Source organism: Arachis duranensis, chromosome 6, assembly GCF_000817695.3.
Source record: "Arachis duranensis cultivar V14167 chromosome 6, aradu.V14167.gnm2.J7QH, whole genome shotgun sequence".
In the NCBI taxonomy this organism is placed as follows: Eukaryota; Viridiplantae; Streptophyta; class Magnoliopsida; order Fabales; family Fabaceae; genus Arachis; species Arachis duranensis.
In genome coordinates, this window is record NC_029777.3 from 1048781 (window position 1) to 1067343 (window position 18563).

The following is an 18563-nucleotide window of genomic DNA, read 5'->3' on the forward strand; positions in this document are numbered from 1 at the left end:
TAAGCAAGCAAGCAGGCAATGGAACATTAAGCTCACTCAGACTCTTGTGGATGCTGGTTATAAGCAGTTTTTTTATGATCATTCACTCTTTATTAAGAAACAATCTGAAAGTTTCACTGCCATTCAGTAGAAGTTGATGACTTGGTTTTAACCGAAAATGACATTGGCAAAATCAATTCTATCAAGCAAAATTTGGATGACAAAATCAAAATAAAGGATCTTGCTGATCTCAAATATTTCTTGGAAATAGAAGTAGCACGCTCTAACTCTGGAATTCACATTTATCAGCAGAAGTACACCATGGACCTTCTCAGAGATTTTGGTTATCTAGATTGCAAGCCTCTCTCTACTCCATTTGATTATAGTCAGAAACTTTCAAAGGAATCAGGTACCATTTTAATAGACAACACTGTTTACAGACAGCTCATCGGCCGACTCCTTTACCTCACAAATACTAGACCCGATATCTCTTATGCTGTGGGACATTTGAGCCAATTTTTGGACTGTGCAACCACTTCTCACCTACAGACTGCTTTTCGCGTACTCCAATATTTAAAAGGCCGACCTGCAACTGGTCTCTTCTTCTCCTCTACTTCTAATCTGCATCTCACTGGATTTGCTGATGCTGACTGGGCTACCTGTGCCGATACTCGTCGCTCCATTTCCGGTTATTGCTTCATGCTTGGGAACTCGCTCATTAGCTGGAAGAGTAAAAAGCAAACCACAGTTGCCAAGTCCTCTGCAGAAGCTGAATATAGGTCTCTTGCTGTTGCCACTTGTGAAGCTAGTTGGTTATCTTTCTTAATGGATTTCATTGGCTTGCCGCTTCAAAAGTCTATCACTCTATTCTGTGACAACCAGTCAGCCATTCACATTGCCAATAATCCCATTTTTCATGAAAGAACTAAACACATTGAAGTGGACTACCACATTGTTCGTGAAAAGCATTTGTCTGGTCTCATTCATCTTATGAATTGAGTTTCTGTCACAATCATTACGTAATTTCGGTTCTTTCTGGATTTAAATAAGGTGCACTTGGTCTGTGCTTGTTTTGAACGAGTTTACATTTTGAATTTAATTTTCGGTTCATGTTGAATATAATTTCGGTTCATTTCTGAGTGAATTAAGGTGCATTTAGTCTCGTTGTTCTACAAAATTCAAAACTCTTCCTCCTCACCTTCTACTGTTTCTTCTTTTTCTTTTTATTTTTTGCTTCATCTTCTTCTTCTTATTTCATTTTGTTATAATGTTTCTTGTTTCACTCTCTTCAGAAGTATAAAACCAAGAGAAAAAAAAAAGAAAAATCAAACAAAAAAGAAAAAACAAGAATAAAAGACTCCTCAAAACTCCTCATCATATTCTTCTTCTTCTTGTCTTGTTTATCTAATCAAACCAAGAAAAAGAAACACATAATGCTGCATAATTACTTGTTGGATTTGGATGTGTTTTTGTTCATAATTCAATTTTATTTTTGTCTTTGTTTTCGAATTGAGTTTGTGTGTCGCAATCATTAAGTAATTTCGGTTCATTCTGGATTTAAATAAGATGCACTTAGTTTGTGCTTGTTTTGAAACAAGTTTACATTTTGTATTTAATTTTCGGTTCATTCTGAATATAATTTCGATTTATTTCTAAGTAAATTAACGTGCACATTTTAAAACTCTTCCTCTTCACCTTTTACAATCACTTGATAGATTTGGATGTGTTTTTATTCATGATTCAATTTTGTTTATGTGTTTGTTTTGGAATTGAGTTTCTGTCACAATCATTACGTAATTTCGGTTCTTTCTGGATTTAAATAAGGTGCACTTGGTCTGTGCTTATTTTGAAACAAGTTTACATTCTAAATTTAATTTTTGATTCATTTTAAATATAATTTCGGTTCATTTATGAGTGAATTAAGATGCATTTAATCTCATTGTTCTGTACAATTCAAAACTTTTCGTCCTAACCTTCTATTGCTTCTTCTTCTTCTTTTTCATTTTTTTTCTTCTTCATCTTCTTATTTCATTTTGTTATAATTTTTCTTGTTTCACTCTATTGAGAGAAATAAAATCATGAAAAAAAAAAGAAAAAAAACATAATGGTGCAAAATCATCAAGAAGAGAAGAAGGAAAAGAAAAAAAAATACAGACCAAAAAGAAGAAATACATAATGGTACAAAATCATCAGGAAGAGAAAAAGAAAAAGAATAAAAAAAACACAGGCGAAGAAGAAGCTTCGTATGTGAAAGCACGTGTAATTACGCTCTTTTAATGAGAATAATTTTTGTTGGTATTGGGCCTACTTGAATAAATTTAGATAACAATAAGACTTAGATATATAGCAGTTCTCATATATTTTATACGAGTAGTTAGTTATGTCTGAACTTTTGTATGCACATAGCATGAACTATGATATCCTCCACTTTTATTTGACGATACAAAAAATAAACATCCCATGGATACAATAATGGGAAAAGAAGGAGAGAAATGTAATCAATTATAATGTAGGACACCTTAGTCTTTACATGAATCAAGATCAATAGTGCATGCCTTAAGGAACAGAAGAAGCACCAATATCCATCATGAGAAAACAGAGCTGCTCTCGCAGGAACAAAACCTGTTTCACAAGTCACTCGTAATTAAGTAGTACCACTTACACTAATCATTTGAGGAATTTAACAATGTTCTTCAATTGTTTCTCATAAAATTCACTATGGGAGTTTTGAACACATCATATTAAGTATCAACTCAATGGCTGAGGTTTTCAATGATATATATGGTGGAGTCTATTGTGCATATGACTACAGTGACTATGGTGTCTAAACAACTTTAGCAATATCTAAAAAGTGTTGCTAAAAGTCATATTTTTTTAATATTTTGGTAATAAATTTATTTTAAAATTAAAAAGCATTGTTAAGTATTAAAAAAAGCATTACTTTTGCTTTAGCAACACTTTATAAAAATGCTGCTAAAGTTGTAAAGCCACCATAACTATAAGCACCATTTAATTATGGAGGGAATATGTTTTCATATTAAGTAACTTAGGCATCCAGATTTTATTGAGTTTAAATTATATTCTAACCCTGGAATTTGTTCCCCAATTAACTATTGTTCGTTGAACTATGGAATTAATCATTTTCTTTTCACCTAAGTTCACAGGGCTTACCAAGATGCATGAGATGGCAAAAATCAGAGTCAGCAATCAGCATGAACGCTCAGTTAAAATACATATAGCGTTCATGCTGATTGCTGACTCTGATTTTTGCCATCTCATGCATCTTGGTATATATATATAAAAGAAAAAAAAAAGAAGAGGCATGGTAAATGGCCCTCTTTCATTGTTAGTTTTTATGAACAATTCCTGCATTCCGAATCTTCAAGAGGATTAATTTAAAAGAAACCATTTACATGATGGAAAAAATTAGCCACTTTTTTTTTCTTTCATAAAATCACCAAAATCATATTTTGTTCTTGTCTAGTACATATTGTAATCAATATTTTCCATTCTTTAAAAAAAAAGTTAGAAAAGGAACAGGAACAAAGGCTCTAAACAAATGGACATTACCTCTTCCTGAAGTAAGGGAGGAAGATTTTCAGTTGTTAGAATGCTATTAACTTCTTCACGCAGCTTTTCTTCCTTAATGCCTGACCAAGTATGCAACGGCAGCGCCAATAGAAGCACTGTTAAGACATCTGCCGTAGAAGGGTGCATTCCGATGCACTGACCTTCATCAGATAAACACAAACTATTCGGTTCTCTCTTACACAAAGGGACCAAAACATCAACTCCTTGTTCGTTGCTGCCACCAGTTGTAACAGTTCCAGAAACCAGCGTTGCTTGATTTTCACCATCGACATTCAGATGCTTTAGGTCTATTTGTCCACAGCATTTTCCACCTGACCTACTGCAACCATTCAAAAGATCTGCCCCTTGGCAACAAATGTTTGCGGCAAGTTCTGGTAAATTATCTTTGTCGCCAAGTTTTGAACCATTGTTGCAGCACGAACTTTCCGAAACCAACCACCTGGTCACATGTTTGAAGAGCACAGTTGTCCTTATCTGTTCCAATATGTCTGCCTGAAATTCAAAGCACTCAAACATTATGAGTCTTGATTTATTGGTTTTTCCTTTTCAAATATAAACAATATGTTTTTTCTAATTCAGTGTGAGGAATTTAGTCTCAAAACCTTGATGGCTAGCCTTCCTTTCTCCTCTTCGCTCAGTGTGAGATTCCCATCTTCTTGCCGACGAACTTCAGCAACCCATGTGATGAACCCTCTTAATTTATTAGGAGGAGACTTAAATACAACAGAGAGTACATCATGCATGTCTTTTAAATCGTCTGACTTTAGAAGGAGAGGAACATCTTCGGCTAAGAATTTGGCGATACTGCTCCAACCCTCATGTCTACAACTCTGTGGATAGTCTAATAATAAGTATTGACTGTAATCTACATAGACAAATAATATTAATGAAACATAAACAAAATAAATAATCAGTATGAGTTCTGCTAAATTTGAACAATACAAGTACTCAGGCCCTGACAATTCCTAAAAGGGAACAACAATTCGACACAAAGATTAAGCTTATTCATATGAAATCCAGCATACTCCCAAATCAACCAGGAAGGATCATATTAAGACCTTGCAATGATAGTTGATAATTTTAATAAATCCGTGGATGGCTGATTTTTGTATTGTCTGACATAACGGAATCAGAAAACCTATCTTATAGATGACTTCAACAAGATAAATTTACGGTAAGACAAATTACTTTTCCATCTATTTTAGAATTATGAATTTAGAGACTCTATATTTGCTTTCCAGTGGTCTCATAAAGAATCAATCAGCAAAACATTACCACAGTATAAAGTATTGATGGTGCCCTATTAAGCCTTGAAATAATCATGTACCTGAAAAAAACAAATTTCAAATACAAATGGAGGTCAACAACACTAGCTGAGCATGCCCAAAAGACTAAGCTCATAAGTTGTAACCTTTTTCATCCCAACAATTCTGAAAACTGCAATATAATTGAAGGAAATGACAGTGAAGACTGTTGTCTTGACAAAACCGCAGAAGAGACATTGTTAACTATCACACTTCAATTAACAAAGTAGATCTTACCCCCTGCGATGTCCAGTTGATTTATCAATTGTATTCATGGCATCCCAGAGAAGAGAAGTGGGAACCCAGTGAGGAGGATATTTAAAACGAGCAACATCCAGAATGAGAACCATATCCCTTTCGGCGTGATATCCTCCGATTGGTGAAAAATGGCCAGTACCAGTCTGTTATCCAATAATTCGACAAATTCCCATCATTCCTATAAACTTATTTAGCTTTACATTCCTTAGACAACAATCTTTGTATCTATGCAAGAAGATCTAAAATCTTATAATCTATGAACTTTAATGATAGAGAAACATGCTTTCTGGTGAACTTGATCAAGAACCAAACTCAACTAAAGAATTCATTGGCATAGTTTATGAACATAAAACAGGAAGAATGACCTTCAGACAAGACCTGATTGAAAGCTGCTCGGTGATAAGACACAATCACATGGCAATCCTCGGAGGAACAGCACGAGATCAAACGCTTGCGAAAATCATCAATGGTACTTTCGTCTGAACGAAAAGCTTCAACTCTAGCCCCATTGCACCGAGCCAAGCACGCAACTTTGCCAAATGTGATTCCTTCTGCTTTGACTTTTTCCAAAGGCTCACAGCAATCCAGCATAGAGTCATCAAACCATCTCCAAGGACCTATACACATTGAACAAACTTCCTTATATCCTTTTCATGCCATTCAATGCAAGACATTTATAAAAACAAATAAAAAGCTAAAATTAGAGAGAACAAGAGAACCAAATAGGGAAAAGGAAAAGAAAAAGGAAAAGAAAAAGAAAAAGAAGAGACCTTTCCATTTTCTACCAGGATCAATGGAGAGAGCATTAAGGACAACAGCAAGTGTGGCGAGTCCGCAGTAAGCAGGCTCTGATTGTGTTTGGTAGTAAGATATCAACTTGAAGAAGCCCTCCATGGTTCCATGAGCTAGAGCTTCAGCAAAGATCTTCTGCTCAATTGAATTGGGATTAATCAACATTGAAAAAAGGGATTTTGATGAAATGGGGTTTGTTAGTTGGATTGAAATAGTTGAAGACTAACCTTGCCTTGAGGAGAGGAGAAGTCGATTGCAGGAGGAGAAGGGAGAGCTCTACGATAGAGACCTGCGCTTGCCATAACAATTCAATTCAATGAAACAAAATTGAAGCTCTGATTTTGATGATACGCCAAGTGCTATGCTTAGTGGAGTAGCGGGGTCCAACTTCTCTTTACTGCTTTTATTTATGCTTCCAAATTCGAATCTTCCAACATTTTCAACCCCTTTTGTCCAATTATTATGTTCTTCTCGCCGCTTTATTTTTATTTAGTGCTCTCAAGTGGGTTGGGCGTTAATCTCCAAATTAATATACCAAAGGGATGATTAGATCATCTAATAAGTAATTCATCTCAATTTCTATTTATGCTCCCACTTGTCATAAAAATAACTCTATATCAATTTTTGCGTCATAAACAGTAAATAGAAACTCAAAACATTTTTCTTTTCTTTGTTAAAAAGAACTAACTTTAGTTCCTATTGTGATCCCACTTAATTAATTAAAATAATTAAAATTAATATCATTACTATTTTTTTACAATAATATTTTTAAATTTATAAATTCAAAAATAATTTATTGTTAAAAAATATTAATATTAAAAAAATTATATATAAAAATAATACACAATATAATTATTTAATTAATTATTATTTAAATAATTAATATAAATTATTAATTAAGTCTAGATATAATTATTTAATATAATTAATTATTAATAAATTAATTATAATTTAATTATTTAATTAATTATGATTTTATATAAATATTTAATTTTATAATAACTTACCACATAGCAAGTTATTATTGGAAGAAAAAAGTCCCTGAGGGACTCAGAGGGCTTCAATTTTTGGCCAATTGGAGGTACTCTTAATGATTTGATAATTATAAGAATTTTTTAGGACTTCTATTTCTTTTTAGTTTCTATATCAATTTTGATGTGAAATTAATTTGTCTAATAAAATAAAAAAATTAAAGATTGATTTGGAAATTGAATTTTATTAAAACTTGGATGTGTAATAAAAAAATTTCTTGAAAACTTGGTGAATGTTACTCAGACTTCATTGGTGTTTGTATATCCCAATATTTTAAGCTTGAATGGAAGCACAACTCATGCCTATCTCGTTCAAAGGAAAAAGAAATTCTTATAAACTTCCCAAACAAAACCACTCATTTCAAATATTTAATAAACTTTAAACATTGCAATTTTGAGTTAAATTGACATGTATATACAATTATACATTAAATATGTTTCATTTCTTAGAACATTCATTAAATATGCTCCAAAACGTTAAAAACCCAAGTTAGTAATTAGTGCCTTGACGAGCTTTCAATGATGAGGATGAGAAAATCAAATCTCACAAACCGAATGTGAAATGGTAAACATATTCTGAATAGAATAGCTACTTGCTATAACAATGTAATTTGACAACCAATGAATATTAGAATATACAAAAATGGATCTCCTATAATCGTTCAACAAAATCTATCACCGGATGATTTCTCTTCCTTGAAATTTGTATGAATAGTTAAAATATCGAAAAAAAATCACAGCTAAGTTGTAAATTACTAAATGCTCTAGCGTCTTCAGTAGCACTAGCATGTCCTACAAAACAATTTAAAAAATAAAAACCTGCTGCAATTGCAATTATGTACCAAAATTTCTTCAGCGGATAGTCACCAATTTCAGTAATTCTATACTATTCAACGTGGGTTGACCAGGATGACCGAAATGAGAGAGAATCTAAGAGAAAGGCGCATGGAGATCCTCATCTACCTTATCCTCTTGACATTTCTTCAGAAGATGTAGCTGACGTCTTAAGTGCAGAACCTGAAATCCAGATTTTATATTATAAGCAGAAGATGGAAATAGAACAGAATATGCAGAAATCAGAGTGCTACAATGCATGGAAAGACATTGTTTTTTATTGAGAAGTTTACTGCATCACGACTTGGTACAACAACCTGCAGCGAATATGTGGGCTGCTACTAGCGATTCAACATATTTGTGTACGGAATTTACATTGCTTACATAAAAAGGTCAAATGCAAATTTCCATATAAGAATTAAAAGAGGTACAAACAAAGACAATCTCACCTCTTTGGTTTGTATTTTTATCTTTGGTTTCATTTTCAACGTTTTCGGTTTAGGATTTTGTGAAGAAAAAAGTGAAAATAGAAAATATGATTTCATTGTTTTCCAATGTTTTCATTATTTTCTTCACAAATTCATGAAAACCAAAAACAGTGAGCACAAGATTAAACAAACAGAACAATTATTATTGTTACCACTTGGAGGCATCAAGGGATGATATTAGTAATTAACAAGAGATTGAGGATAAAAGGAGATAGTTAAATTTTTGTTAAAAAAGAAATTATGATAACTACCTCTTCTTGAAGCAAAGTAGGAAGATTTTCAACTGAAACCAGGCTATTTATTTCCCTCAAGAGCCGCTCATCTTTGATATCAGACCATGTCGTAGATGGTAAGGACAGTAAAAGCACAGTTAGCACATCTGTGCTAGCTGGGTGCATCCTAATGGAATTACTTAGGCTAGAGCAAGTGCAACATGATTTTCTAGTAGAAGGAATCAGCACATCAACCCCTTGCTCACTGTTGCCATTTACCACAGTCCCACAAACCATTGTTACTGGTTTTTCATCTTCAGCTTTGCAGCATTTCAAGCATGTTTCATGACAGCAATACTCCGCCGATGAGCTAATTTTCCCACCTAAAATTTCTGCTCCTTGGCAACAAACATTTGCAGCAATGTCAGGTAAGGTGTCTCCATCACCTGAAGTGGGTGAATGTATGCTGCAAGAAGTTGACATAAAGCGAATCACATGTTTGAAAAGCCCTGTCTCCTGCACTTGTTTCAATACCTCTTCCTGCATGAAAAAGGAGTTAACTGCAGTAGATTAAAATTTTGGAGAGAATTACAATAAGTTGGTAAGAAACATGTCAAACCTTAACACCAAGCCTTGCTTTCTCCTCTGGGCTTAAACTTGGACCACCATCTTCTCGCCTCCTGATCTCCGCAATCCATTTGATAAATTCCTCAAATTTAGATGGAAGTGATGTGACTATTATTGAAAGAACCATTTGAATGTCTTTCACATCCTCTGATTTTAATAGAAGAGGAACATCATCCATTAGGAATTTTGCAATACTAATCCAACTCTCATGTTTGCAGCTCTGTAACATCAAAAGAAGTGCGTAATGCATCCATCCACCCACACCAACCATCATAAATAACAAAATGTACAGGCATCACTTTCTAGAAATATACTATTACTACACACCCAGTCACCCACACATGTTAATTAGTTTCATACTCGCAGAATTCTGAAGTCCATTAAATTAAGAACGGCACCACATATTCTCAAAAATTCATCAAATGGTCCAATGTGCAAACTGACTTTCCAACTTGGATTTTGTAATCATTGATTTCAAAATGACTTTTGAATCAAACCTCAATTTTTTTTCTTCCAAACACCTATTAGCAAATTCCATACGAACTGAATGAGATAATATCATCACAAAAGAAAGAATGTATCTGAACAGACATTGAAATCATGAAATACGATGGAAAACAAGGTATCTTCTGGACACAATTTCATCTATAGTTTTAAGAGACAAACTAACAAGTTCATATCTATTATAAACTAAGGGAAATGCTTGATTAAGAAAGGAAAATTGTGGTTCATTTCACAACATCTGCTAGATAGAAGATCACACAAACTTGAAATAAACAAACTGTCCAATATGCTCCGACAAACAAGTTCACCATACCACAAAAACTGAAGTATAGTTCAATAAAAAGTAAAGGAATCTCTTCACTCGCACATGTAACAGAAATTATCCAACAATTTATTATCCATACCAACATTTTTATATATGATGAAATGCCAAGTTAGGGCCCATTATATAATGGAAAGACAAATACCAGAGTATAAAGCATGCCAGGTTCCCTATGTGGCCTTGATATAAGCATGAACCTGGAAAGAATAAATAATTACAGAAATTACATATAGAATTAACACACTCTTGAGTAAACCGACATCTAATCATTGATTTCTACTAACTATAACTAGGCATACAAAGTCAAAAAGTACAAAATTTATACAAGAAAATTACCCCCTAGTTTGTCCAGTGGATTCGTCAACATAGTTCATGCCTTCCCAAAGAAGTGAAAGTGGAACCCAATGAGGGGGATACTTAAATCGTGCAACATCCAAAATAAGCGCCATGTCCTTCCCAGCATGATAGCCTCCAATAGGTGAAAAATGACCAGTTCCAGTCTATTGTGAAAGTTAAATTAAAATATTCATGTTCATCATTTCATCCAGAATACCATATATGCATCAAGAATGTCTACCTAAACAAATTTTATAGCTTTGAAGACATACTTGTTTGAGAGCAGCCCTGTGGTACGAAGAGATGACATGACATTCATCAGAAGCTGAACAATTCATGACATATTCACGGAAAGCATCGATGCTGCTCTGGCTAGCATGAAAGGCTTCAACTTTTGCTCCAGCACAATGAGCCAAGCACACGAGCTTCCCAAAGGAGATGCCTTTAACTTTGACCTTTTCAAGAGGCTCACAACAGTCTAACATAGATTCATCAAACCATCTCCAAGGACCTGTATGATTGATTACACAGCAAATTGAGGTAGGGGATTCAATCAACTAAACCCTAATCAGGGAAATAGGAAGTAAGAAACCTTTCCATTTGCGACCAGGATCAATGGCAAGAGCATTTAAGACCATGGATAAGCTTGCAAGGCCGCAGTAGGCGGGTTCCGATTGGGTCTGGAAATAAGAGACCAACCTGTAGAAGCCTTCCATGGTTCCGTTCTGAATAGCTTCAAGAAACAGTTGCTGCAGAATGCAGATTCGATTCGATTCAATTGAAATAATCGTCGCCATTGGAATTTGCAAACACACAACACAGTAACCGAATTATTGAAAGAATATATCCCGCGTTTTTTTGTTTTTAATTATCGCTCATCGCTGATGCCTCTGCCGTACTGGCACCCTTCCCAATAAACTATTCTCTCCGCAGAGAAATTTTTACTAAATAAAAATTGATATACTGAAATTTTTAATAACTTTTATTATAAGAGTAAATGACAAATTCGTCTCTAACCTTTTTTTTGCAGACATTTTTGTCCCTGAGATTTGGAAAATACTTTAATGTCCCTGACCCTCCGAAAAAGTGGACATATTTACCCCTCCGTTAGAGTCGCTCCGTTTGCCCTGACGGAAAACGGTGACGTGGCTCCCGTGGCGCTGACCTGGCCGTTACGGGTTGCCACGTGGGATGGACTTTTGAAAAGAGGACGTATTAGTCCTTTCACACCAAAACATGTAGCTTTTCAAAACAGGACATATTAGTCTTCTCACCCCAAAACGACGCCGTTTCTCCCCCACCCCCAATCTATGAAATCCTTGAGCCCTAATCCTTCGAATTCAGTGTGAAGGTGAAGCGGGTGAAGGAAGAAAGGGAGCATTCCGACCCATGGCATCCGACGGAGCTCGGCCACAAGTCCGACGGCCAGACCATCGAGTGGCTCCTAGGCCGAGCCCTCAATCATCGCCGCCACCGGAACCGGAACCACTCCCGCCAGCTTCTCCTCCGTTTCCGTCTCCGTACGCGGCGGTGCTGGCTCTCTCTCTTCTCCTTCCTCCACCTCCGCATCATCTTCGCTCGACCACAAGCCCTTGCTCGCTCCCACTCCCTTCATACTCGGCAAGTGCATACGCACTGACGACGACACTTCCGCCAAGGACGATGACGTTATTTATGGCCACTTGTTTATTGTCTCTGAGCTTGAAAGAATGAAGCTAAAGTTCTATGACACGGAAACAGACTCCTGGGATGCCATAGATGGCTCCCCTTTGCCTGAGCAAATATGCAAGCCTTTTGCTGTCAATGCTTGCGATTGCCATATTTATGTCGTGGGCCGAAATCTTCATGTTGCTGTTGGTCATATCTCTAGACTGCTTTCAGACGAAAAATGGAGCTTCAGTGTTCGGTGGCATGTAATCGATGCACCGGAGAGTTTATCTGATCACACTCCTTCAAGCTCTCAGGTGCTGTTTGCATAATTTTTCTTATTCTCTCATATCTGTTTTCTCCATATGCAATTTCTGGTAAGTTGCTGATTCTATTTGAGAGTGTAGCAATTTTTCCAGAATTATAAGGAGTTCTTACATGTTCTTCATAAATTGCACAATTTTGGACTGGTTGAATTGTGAACTGAGTCTGTGAAATCGAATTTGTGCTCTGTTGTTGGTGAATATGTCGCTGAATTGCTTGTTGAATCTGAATTTGCTTAGACTCCTGCCTCTCATTTTTCTTGAAATTTTGCTGATGTTGCTGTGATTTGTTACTCTGTTGATTCTTTGTTTATGTGTTTTGGATGTATTACTGATAATTCTAGAATTGCAGAACTGGAAGTGCTGAATTTGCTGCTTCTGGATTTGGTGAAGTATTGTTGATTGAAAATGCAGAAGGGGATTAAAGTGTGTTTGGAGGGGTGGGGAGAAACGGCGTCGTTTTGGAGTGAGAGGACTAATATGTCCTGTTTTAAAAAGCTACACGTTTTGATGTGAAAGGACTAATACGTCCTCTTTTCAAAAGTCCATCCCACGTGGCAGCCCGTAACGGCCAGGTCAGCGCCACGGGAGCCACGTCACCGTTTTCCGTCAGGGCAAACGGAGCTACTCTAACGGAGGGGTAAATATGTCCACTTTTTCGGAGGGTCAGGGACATTAAAGTATTTTCCAAACCTCAGAGACAAATATGTTTGCGAAAAAAAAGGTCAAGGACGAATTTGTCCTTTACTCTTATTATAAAATAATTAAATTATATAAATTAGTTCTTTTCAAAGAAACAAAGAAAATCAATCATTAAGAATAATTATTGAAAATTTTTAAAACAATAAAAAATTATTTAGGACAAAGTGTTCTTTTTACTGGATTGCATGTAGTTTGGAGAGTGAATTTCGTGAGGTTATTTGTGAAACAGACTGTTTAGAAACTCTTTTCTTGGTAAACTAAAAAATACTTGGTAAGGATATTCCGGAATGAAATTTGTCAAAGCATATACAGGAGTTATAAATTGGAATTTGAGAGTCTCTATTCTTTTAATTCAGAGGAATGCAAATAGTGTTGCAGATTATATGGTTAAAACAGCTGCTTCTGACACAAACATTTACTTGAATTGGAGCCAACCATGGAGTAAGCTTCAATATCTAATAAATTTATATATGAACCTAACAAATTAATTTGGTTTTGTCTCAATTTTTTTTCTCTCTTTTCTATTTAGTCACAAAAAAACAATGATTATACCTAATGAATTCTAATCCAATTCTAATGTGAACTTTTGAAGAATACGTAGGAGCATAGTATTATTTAGTTCCCAAAATAATTTCTAATTTTTTATTTTTTATAATTTTATTAAATTAGTCTAATTTTTAGTAAATATAAAATTCATTTATATTTTTATGGGTAAATTTATAGGCTCTCAATTTTTTCGTTGCAAAATTAAAATATGACTATTTCTATAATGTGTATGGTCCTCACACATGTTGCTTATTTGCTAGCAAATAAATATGCAGAGGTTGTATTATTGAATAAGTTTTTAGTTATTACAAAATATTTTTTTTTCGTTCTTTAAAAAACTGATTTCTTTGATCAAATACAATAACAACGATAACAAGAACAAAACCTTATCCAACTACATGGATTAAACGATTTCATTGCACTTCATGCAAGACTCAAGCAAATTAAAATATAGCACAGTAACAAACAACAGTGCAAGATTGCAAATAACATGCATAGCTTAAAAACTACAGAAAGTGTAAATTAAGTAACAGAAGATTAAGTAAATGGCATATATTATTTAACAATGTAACAAAATAATGGTTTAAAAGCATGCAGTAACCTTGCCTTCATCGGAAATAAAATCAACTGCCGGAGGTGATGGTAGGGGTCGTTTGTAGAAACCGTTATTCATTTAATTTAACTTAATTAGTGAGTCGTTGTTAGGATTAAAAATAAAAACAATTGGATATATAAATCAATTGATGAAGATGCAGTTCATCCTTCACAATTTTCTTTGTAAAGTTTGTAACTTGCTTAAAAGTGATAATATTCTTTAACATATGCCTGCAAAAAAGAGTATAATCCATATAAAAAAATAAATTAAACCTTAAAAGTTAATGTCCAAAACATGTATACAGATAGAACAATCATCACAAACAACAATGCATTATTGCATGCCAATCAGTTATAACTCAAATGTCATAGTTTTCTCATACTCATTTAAGAAGTTGCGGATTCGAGTATCTCTATCTTTCGTAAAAAAAAAAAAATGCATTGTTGCATATAGCATGCATGTGAAAATATATACCTTAAACACTACAAATATACACATTAACAGAGCATAAGAGAATGATTTGAAAGCATATACTAACCTTGCCTTCTATCCATAGTTGTCTTAAATTTGAAGTCAAATTAAGAAGAATTCTATTCTATAACACTTGTAAAGGTTGTATATAAATGTCAAAACTTAATCCCTGTACTAATTTATTTGTTGAAGAGATATATATATATAAATAGCTTAGCTATATAAAAAGAAGTTTTATTTCTCAGACCGAATTTATTTTGTATTGATGTTGTGAATCAATATATCAATTAAATGTTGGTTTGAGTCATTTATGTCATCAATTATATTATACTCTAAAATAATTACACAATCAAACTAAATTACAATTCATAATGGGTGATAGATCATGTGTGATAGTAAATTAATGGTTAATTATTTTCCTTATTAAAAGAGTATGATAAATGAAAAATTTATAATGAATGGAGACAGGAAGGAATGGAATCAAATATATATGTAGTTACAAGTTGAATCCATAATAGCTATTTTTAAAATGAGCAATGTTAGGGGTCAGCAATTTTTGTGATTGTTAGCCATCAATTAGCTATCAATGATGATTTGATGGTGTAAGATTGGTGTGAGATTTCATCCAATGGCTCACCTTCCTCTGCTGGTTACATGCTGGCCAAAATTCAATAAAACTGCTGCTCCTAGACTTTTTTTTTTAAAATCAAACAATATCAATGGTCAATAACAGATTCTAAAATAATGTAGAAATAAATCTTTGACTAATAAGATGTATAATAAAAACGATAAAAAAGGAAATCCTTATTTTATCAAAATTATTTTACATATTAAAAATAATTTACTATTTCAATTTACTAAATATAGGTACTATTATTATTGAAAACCAAAATTTTAATGAATCCAGATCGAAAAAGCTAAAGAACTAGTTGAAATAACAGAACTAACTGCCTCAGATTCCGACAGCAACACCATTACTAGAAAACTCAGAAGGTAATTCATTAATTCCACTTCTTCTACACGAACCCTAATTTCTCCTTTTTTTTTTAATGTCGTTATTTATCGGTAATCAAGTATGATCAAAATGTTCAATCTAAGGAATCCAGTTATTGATCGGATCGGAATAGATTTCAATTGAATTAAATCATCAGATGCTGCATTTTTCAATTGAATCATTTATTTATTTAGTTACTAATTATTTTTGCATGTGTTTTTGATTTTGAATGGCACATAATGTGTTAGTAAAGTGAAAAACATTGATATTATTGATGAATAATTGCAGGAGAGAGATGGTGGAAGGACAGGTATTTCGGGTACCTTTGGAGGAGTTGGCTAAAGTTAAATCTAAAGAGGGAAAGATACTCACTAAACCCTTCTTGAATGTATGCAAAAGTGTCTTACCGGTTTTAGGTATATTTTTTATTTTTTTATTTTTTGGAGTAAATGGACAAAATCATGCATAAAAGAGTTTGTCTTGGACAAAAATTCTATATATAAAAAAGATTGTTTTTATTGGACAAAAATGTCATGCATGTCATTAGTGAATTTGTAAAGTTTAGAATGTATTTTTGTCTATGAAAATTAAACTTTTGACTTTACTTTGATATTTATAAATTTTGATGTGTATTTTGCGAATTGTAAATTTTTTATTTATATTTTTGTCTATTTAATATTAGATGCAATTCTTTTTTAGATTTTGTTTTATCACAAAATATACTTGTGCATTAGACTTTTTTTTTATATATGTCCTTGAATTTAATAATATTATTATTAGATGATTTCATAATTGATAAAATTTAAAATTATATTCAATAGTTAATAAGGTTCTTTTAATTTTTAGTTAAAAATTTAAAATCATATGATGATAACAGATTTTTTTTTTTGGTTCCTTATACTGATAACAGATTCGATCCTAATATATGACATTATTCTTTTTCAAGTGGGCTCGAATTTTGTAGTTGGTGTTTTAGCCTTTTAGGTGTATTTTTACATGAAAATTAATTAGATGTACTAAATTAATCTCTTAATTATCGCCTAACTTTTAAAAAGAGAAAGTTTTAAACTTTTGTATTTTTTATGCTTTTTAAAAGTAACATTCATTATATTTAAATTTTTTAATTTTTTCTAAGTATTAAAAATATAAATGAAGGGATTTAGTAAATATAAAATAATAAAATAAATATATAAAAAATTTAAATTTATTGTATTTTTAATAAAAAAATTTAATTTATAATTTTAACATGTATTTTTAAGGCACATAATAGATAAATTCTAAATTAAGGATATGGTTCACAATTGCTTTACACCTCTGATGTTTATGTGATTGATTTCAGACATGTTAGGGGGAGCATTTTCATTTGTAAAATCTGATGTTGGTGGTAACATATTGGTAAGGAAGACACTCCTAAATTGTTGACCTTAATTTATGTCATTTTGTCAGTTTAATTACTTTTAAACTTATGTGTACAGAGATTGGAGTCTAGGTATGAGTCCAACCCTTGTGAATACAAACTTCTATACAGAGTAGTGGAGAAAGAAATTGAAGATAAAATACACAAGTCTTCATCTAGCTGCACTAATGCCCTACTATGGTTGACAAGGTTTGTGCACTATTACTCATAATTTTTTTAAATAAAACTTGTATTATTTCAATTCTTGAAAAACTTCTGGTTCATATTCATAATTGACCTTAAAAAAAAAGTTAGAGTACTCTTTTCTGACCAAAAAATTTTAATATGAAATTAATTTTAAAGTTATGCTTTAAAACCAAGTTAAAGGCATTTATTATTTTTTTTTTCTATGCTGCATGATAGTGTGTAACACAAAAGAATGAGTCATGAGATGTGTTTTTCAATACTATAGGATGAAAGAAATCGGTGTCTTCAATTTCTTATTTTGTTATATAGTGATTTTTTAAAAAAGTGAATCTATCGATTTATGTTATTTAACTTTTTTTTAAATGAATCACAGAAGGGACCGACCAATTTATGTTTTTGAAAATTATAAAAAAAATTAACATTGACATTTGACTCTCTGATTTTTGTTTTCAAAAGTAAAAAAATTAAAAGTACTTTCGACTTGTAGCTTGTTTTTCTTATTCAAATAAACCAGACCGTTCGATTTATTTAATATCAATTTTTAAAAAAATAACTCCATATCAAACAAAAACACTCAAACTTTCAATAATAAATTGGGTCTCTACACTACTTTAGTTTTGTAATTAAGTCTTTTTTATTATAAAAAATATTAGAGTTAATTGAATATTTTCTCACAAATTAAAGGTATTTATAATTAAAAACTTAATTAAATTTTTGGCTACATGTATTTTAGAAAAAATATTATGTTATTTTTAACATGAAAATAACGTAATTACAAAATTAAAAACAGTATAGGGACTCAATTAAAAAGAGAAAAAAGTATAAAAACTTAATTAAAAATATAATAAAATTATAGAGATCAATAAAATAATTTTTTTTTATTATTACATTAAATTTATGCACGAAGACAATTGTACCTGAAAGATGTACTACTAGTGGAGTGTCGTCTTAGAAAGTGTTTTTGGACTTATTTAGGTGAATTTTTAAAGATAAATTTGAATAAATAACTTAATTAAATTTAAAAAAATCAAAGCATAAGTTCTTTTGTGTTTAGATTTTTATTATAAAAATACTTATTTTAAAGGTATTTTAATAAATAGGAGTAATAAAATAATTTTTGAAAAATAAAGAAGTCAAATTTTTTATTTTTTCAAAAATTCTTAAACAATTTTTCAAAAAGTTAAAAATATATTTAAAAGACCGTACCACACAACATTAATGTAACTTTTTATAGGTTAATAGTCTAAAAAGTAATTTTTGAAACTTTTCAAACGGACTCTAAGAGAATATCTTTTTTCAATTTATTTTTTTTAAAAGATTTTATAGAAAAATAAAAGTAATTTTATATTTGGATATTTTATGCAAAAAAATATTTTTATCTATCAATTATGTTTGTGTGTAACA

The 18563-nt window shown here is 32.3% G+C and overlaps 3 protein-coding genes across 4 annotated transcripts in view; 1 reads left to right on the top strand and 2 right to left on the bottom strand.

Moving 5' to 3' along the window:
* Positions 1–2250: 2250 nt before the first annotated feature.
* Positions 2251–6352, bottom strand: LOC107491737 (glutathione gamma-glutamylcysteinyltransferase 3). 2 transcript variants are annotated; one of them, XM_052251297.1, is made up of 9 exons: positions 6332–6352; positions 6152–6284; positions 5903–6059; positions 5511–5749; positions 5112–5275; positions 4846–4897; positions 4173–4400; positions 3550–4062; positions 2251–2601 (listed from the first exon to the last, which is right to left on the bottom strand). In XM_052251297.1, exons 2-9 carry the CDS (start codon positions 6224–6226, stop codon positions 2536–2538), a joined length of 1494 nt encoding a protein of 497 aa, XP_052107257.1. In that variant the 5' UTR covers positions 6227–6284; positions 6332–6352; the 3' UTR covers positions 2251–2535. The 2 variants fall into 2 exon arrangements, with proteins under 2 accessions (XP_052107257.1, XP_052107258.1); XM_052251298.1 differs by having other exon boundaries at positions 6157–6342.
* A 1159-nt stretch (positions 6353–7511) lies between these two features.
* Positions 7512–11050, bottom strand: LOC107491738 (glutathione gamma-glutamylcysteinyltransferase 1). Its single transcript, XM_016112654.3, has 7 exons — positions 10871–11050; positions 10551–10789; positions 10279–10442; positions 10088–10139; positions 9109–9336; positions 8529–9029; positions 7512–7972 (listed from the first exon to the last, which is right to left on the bottom strand). The coding sequence occupies exons 1-7, from the start codon at positions 10992–10994 to the stop codon at positions 7886–7888; spliced, it is 1395 nt and encodes a 464-aa protein (XP_015968140.3). The 5' UTR covers positions 10995–11050; the 3' UTR covers positions 7512–7885.
* Positions 11051–11667: 617 nt separating this feature from the next.
* Positions 11668–18563, top strand: part of LOC107491656 (glycolipid transfer protein 1-like) — an 8102-nt gene continuing 1206 nt past the window's right edge. Inside the window, exons 1-7 of the mRNA XM_021124850.2 lie at positions 11668–11902; positions 12019–12242; positions 12593–12640; positions 15470–15555; positions 15845–15972; positions 16896–16951; positions 17032–17162. Coding sequence (XP_020980509.2) covers positions 11668–11902; positions 12019–12242; positions 12593–12640; positions 15470–15555; positions 15845–15972; positions 16896–16951; positions 17032–17162 — 908 coding nt within the window. The remainder of the gene's footprint in view (positions 11903–12018; positions 12243–12592; positions 12641–15469; positions 15556–15844; positions 15973–16895; positions 16952–17031; positions 17163–18563) is intronic.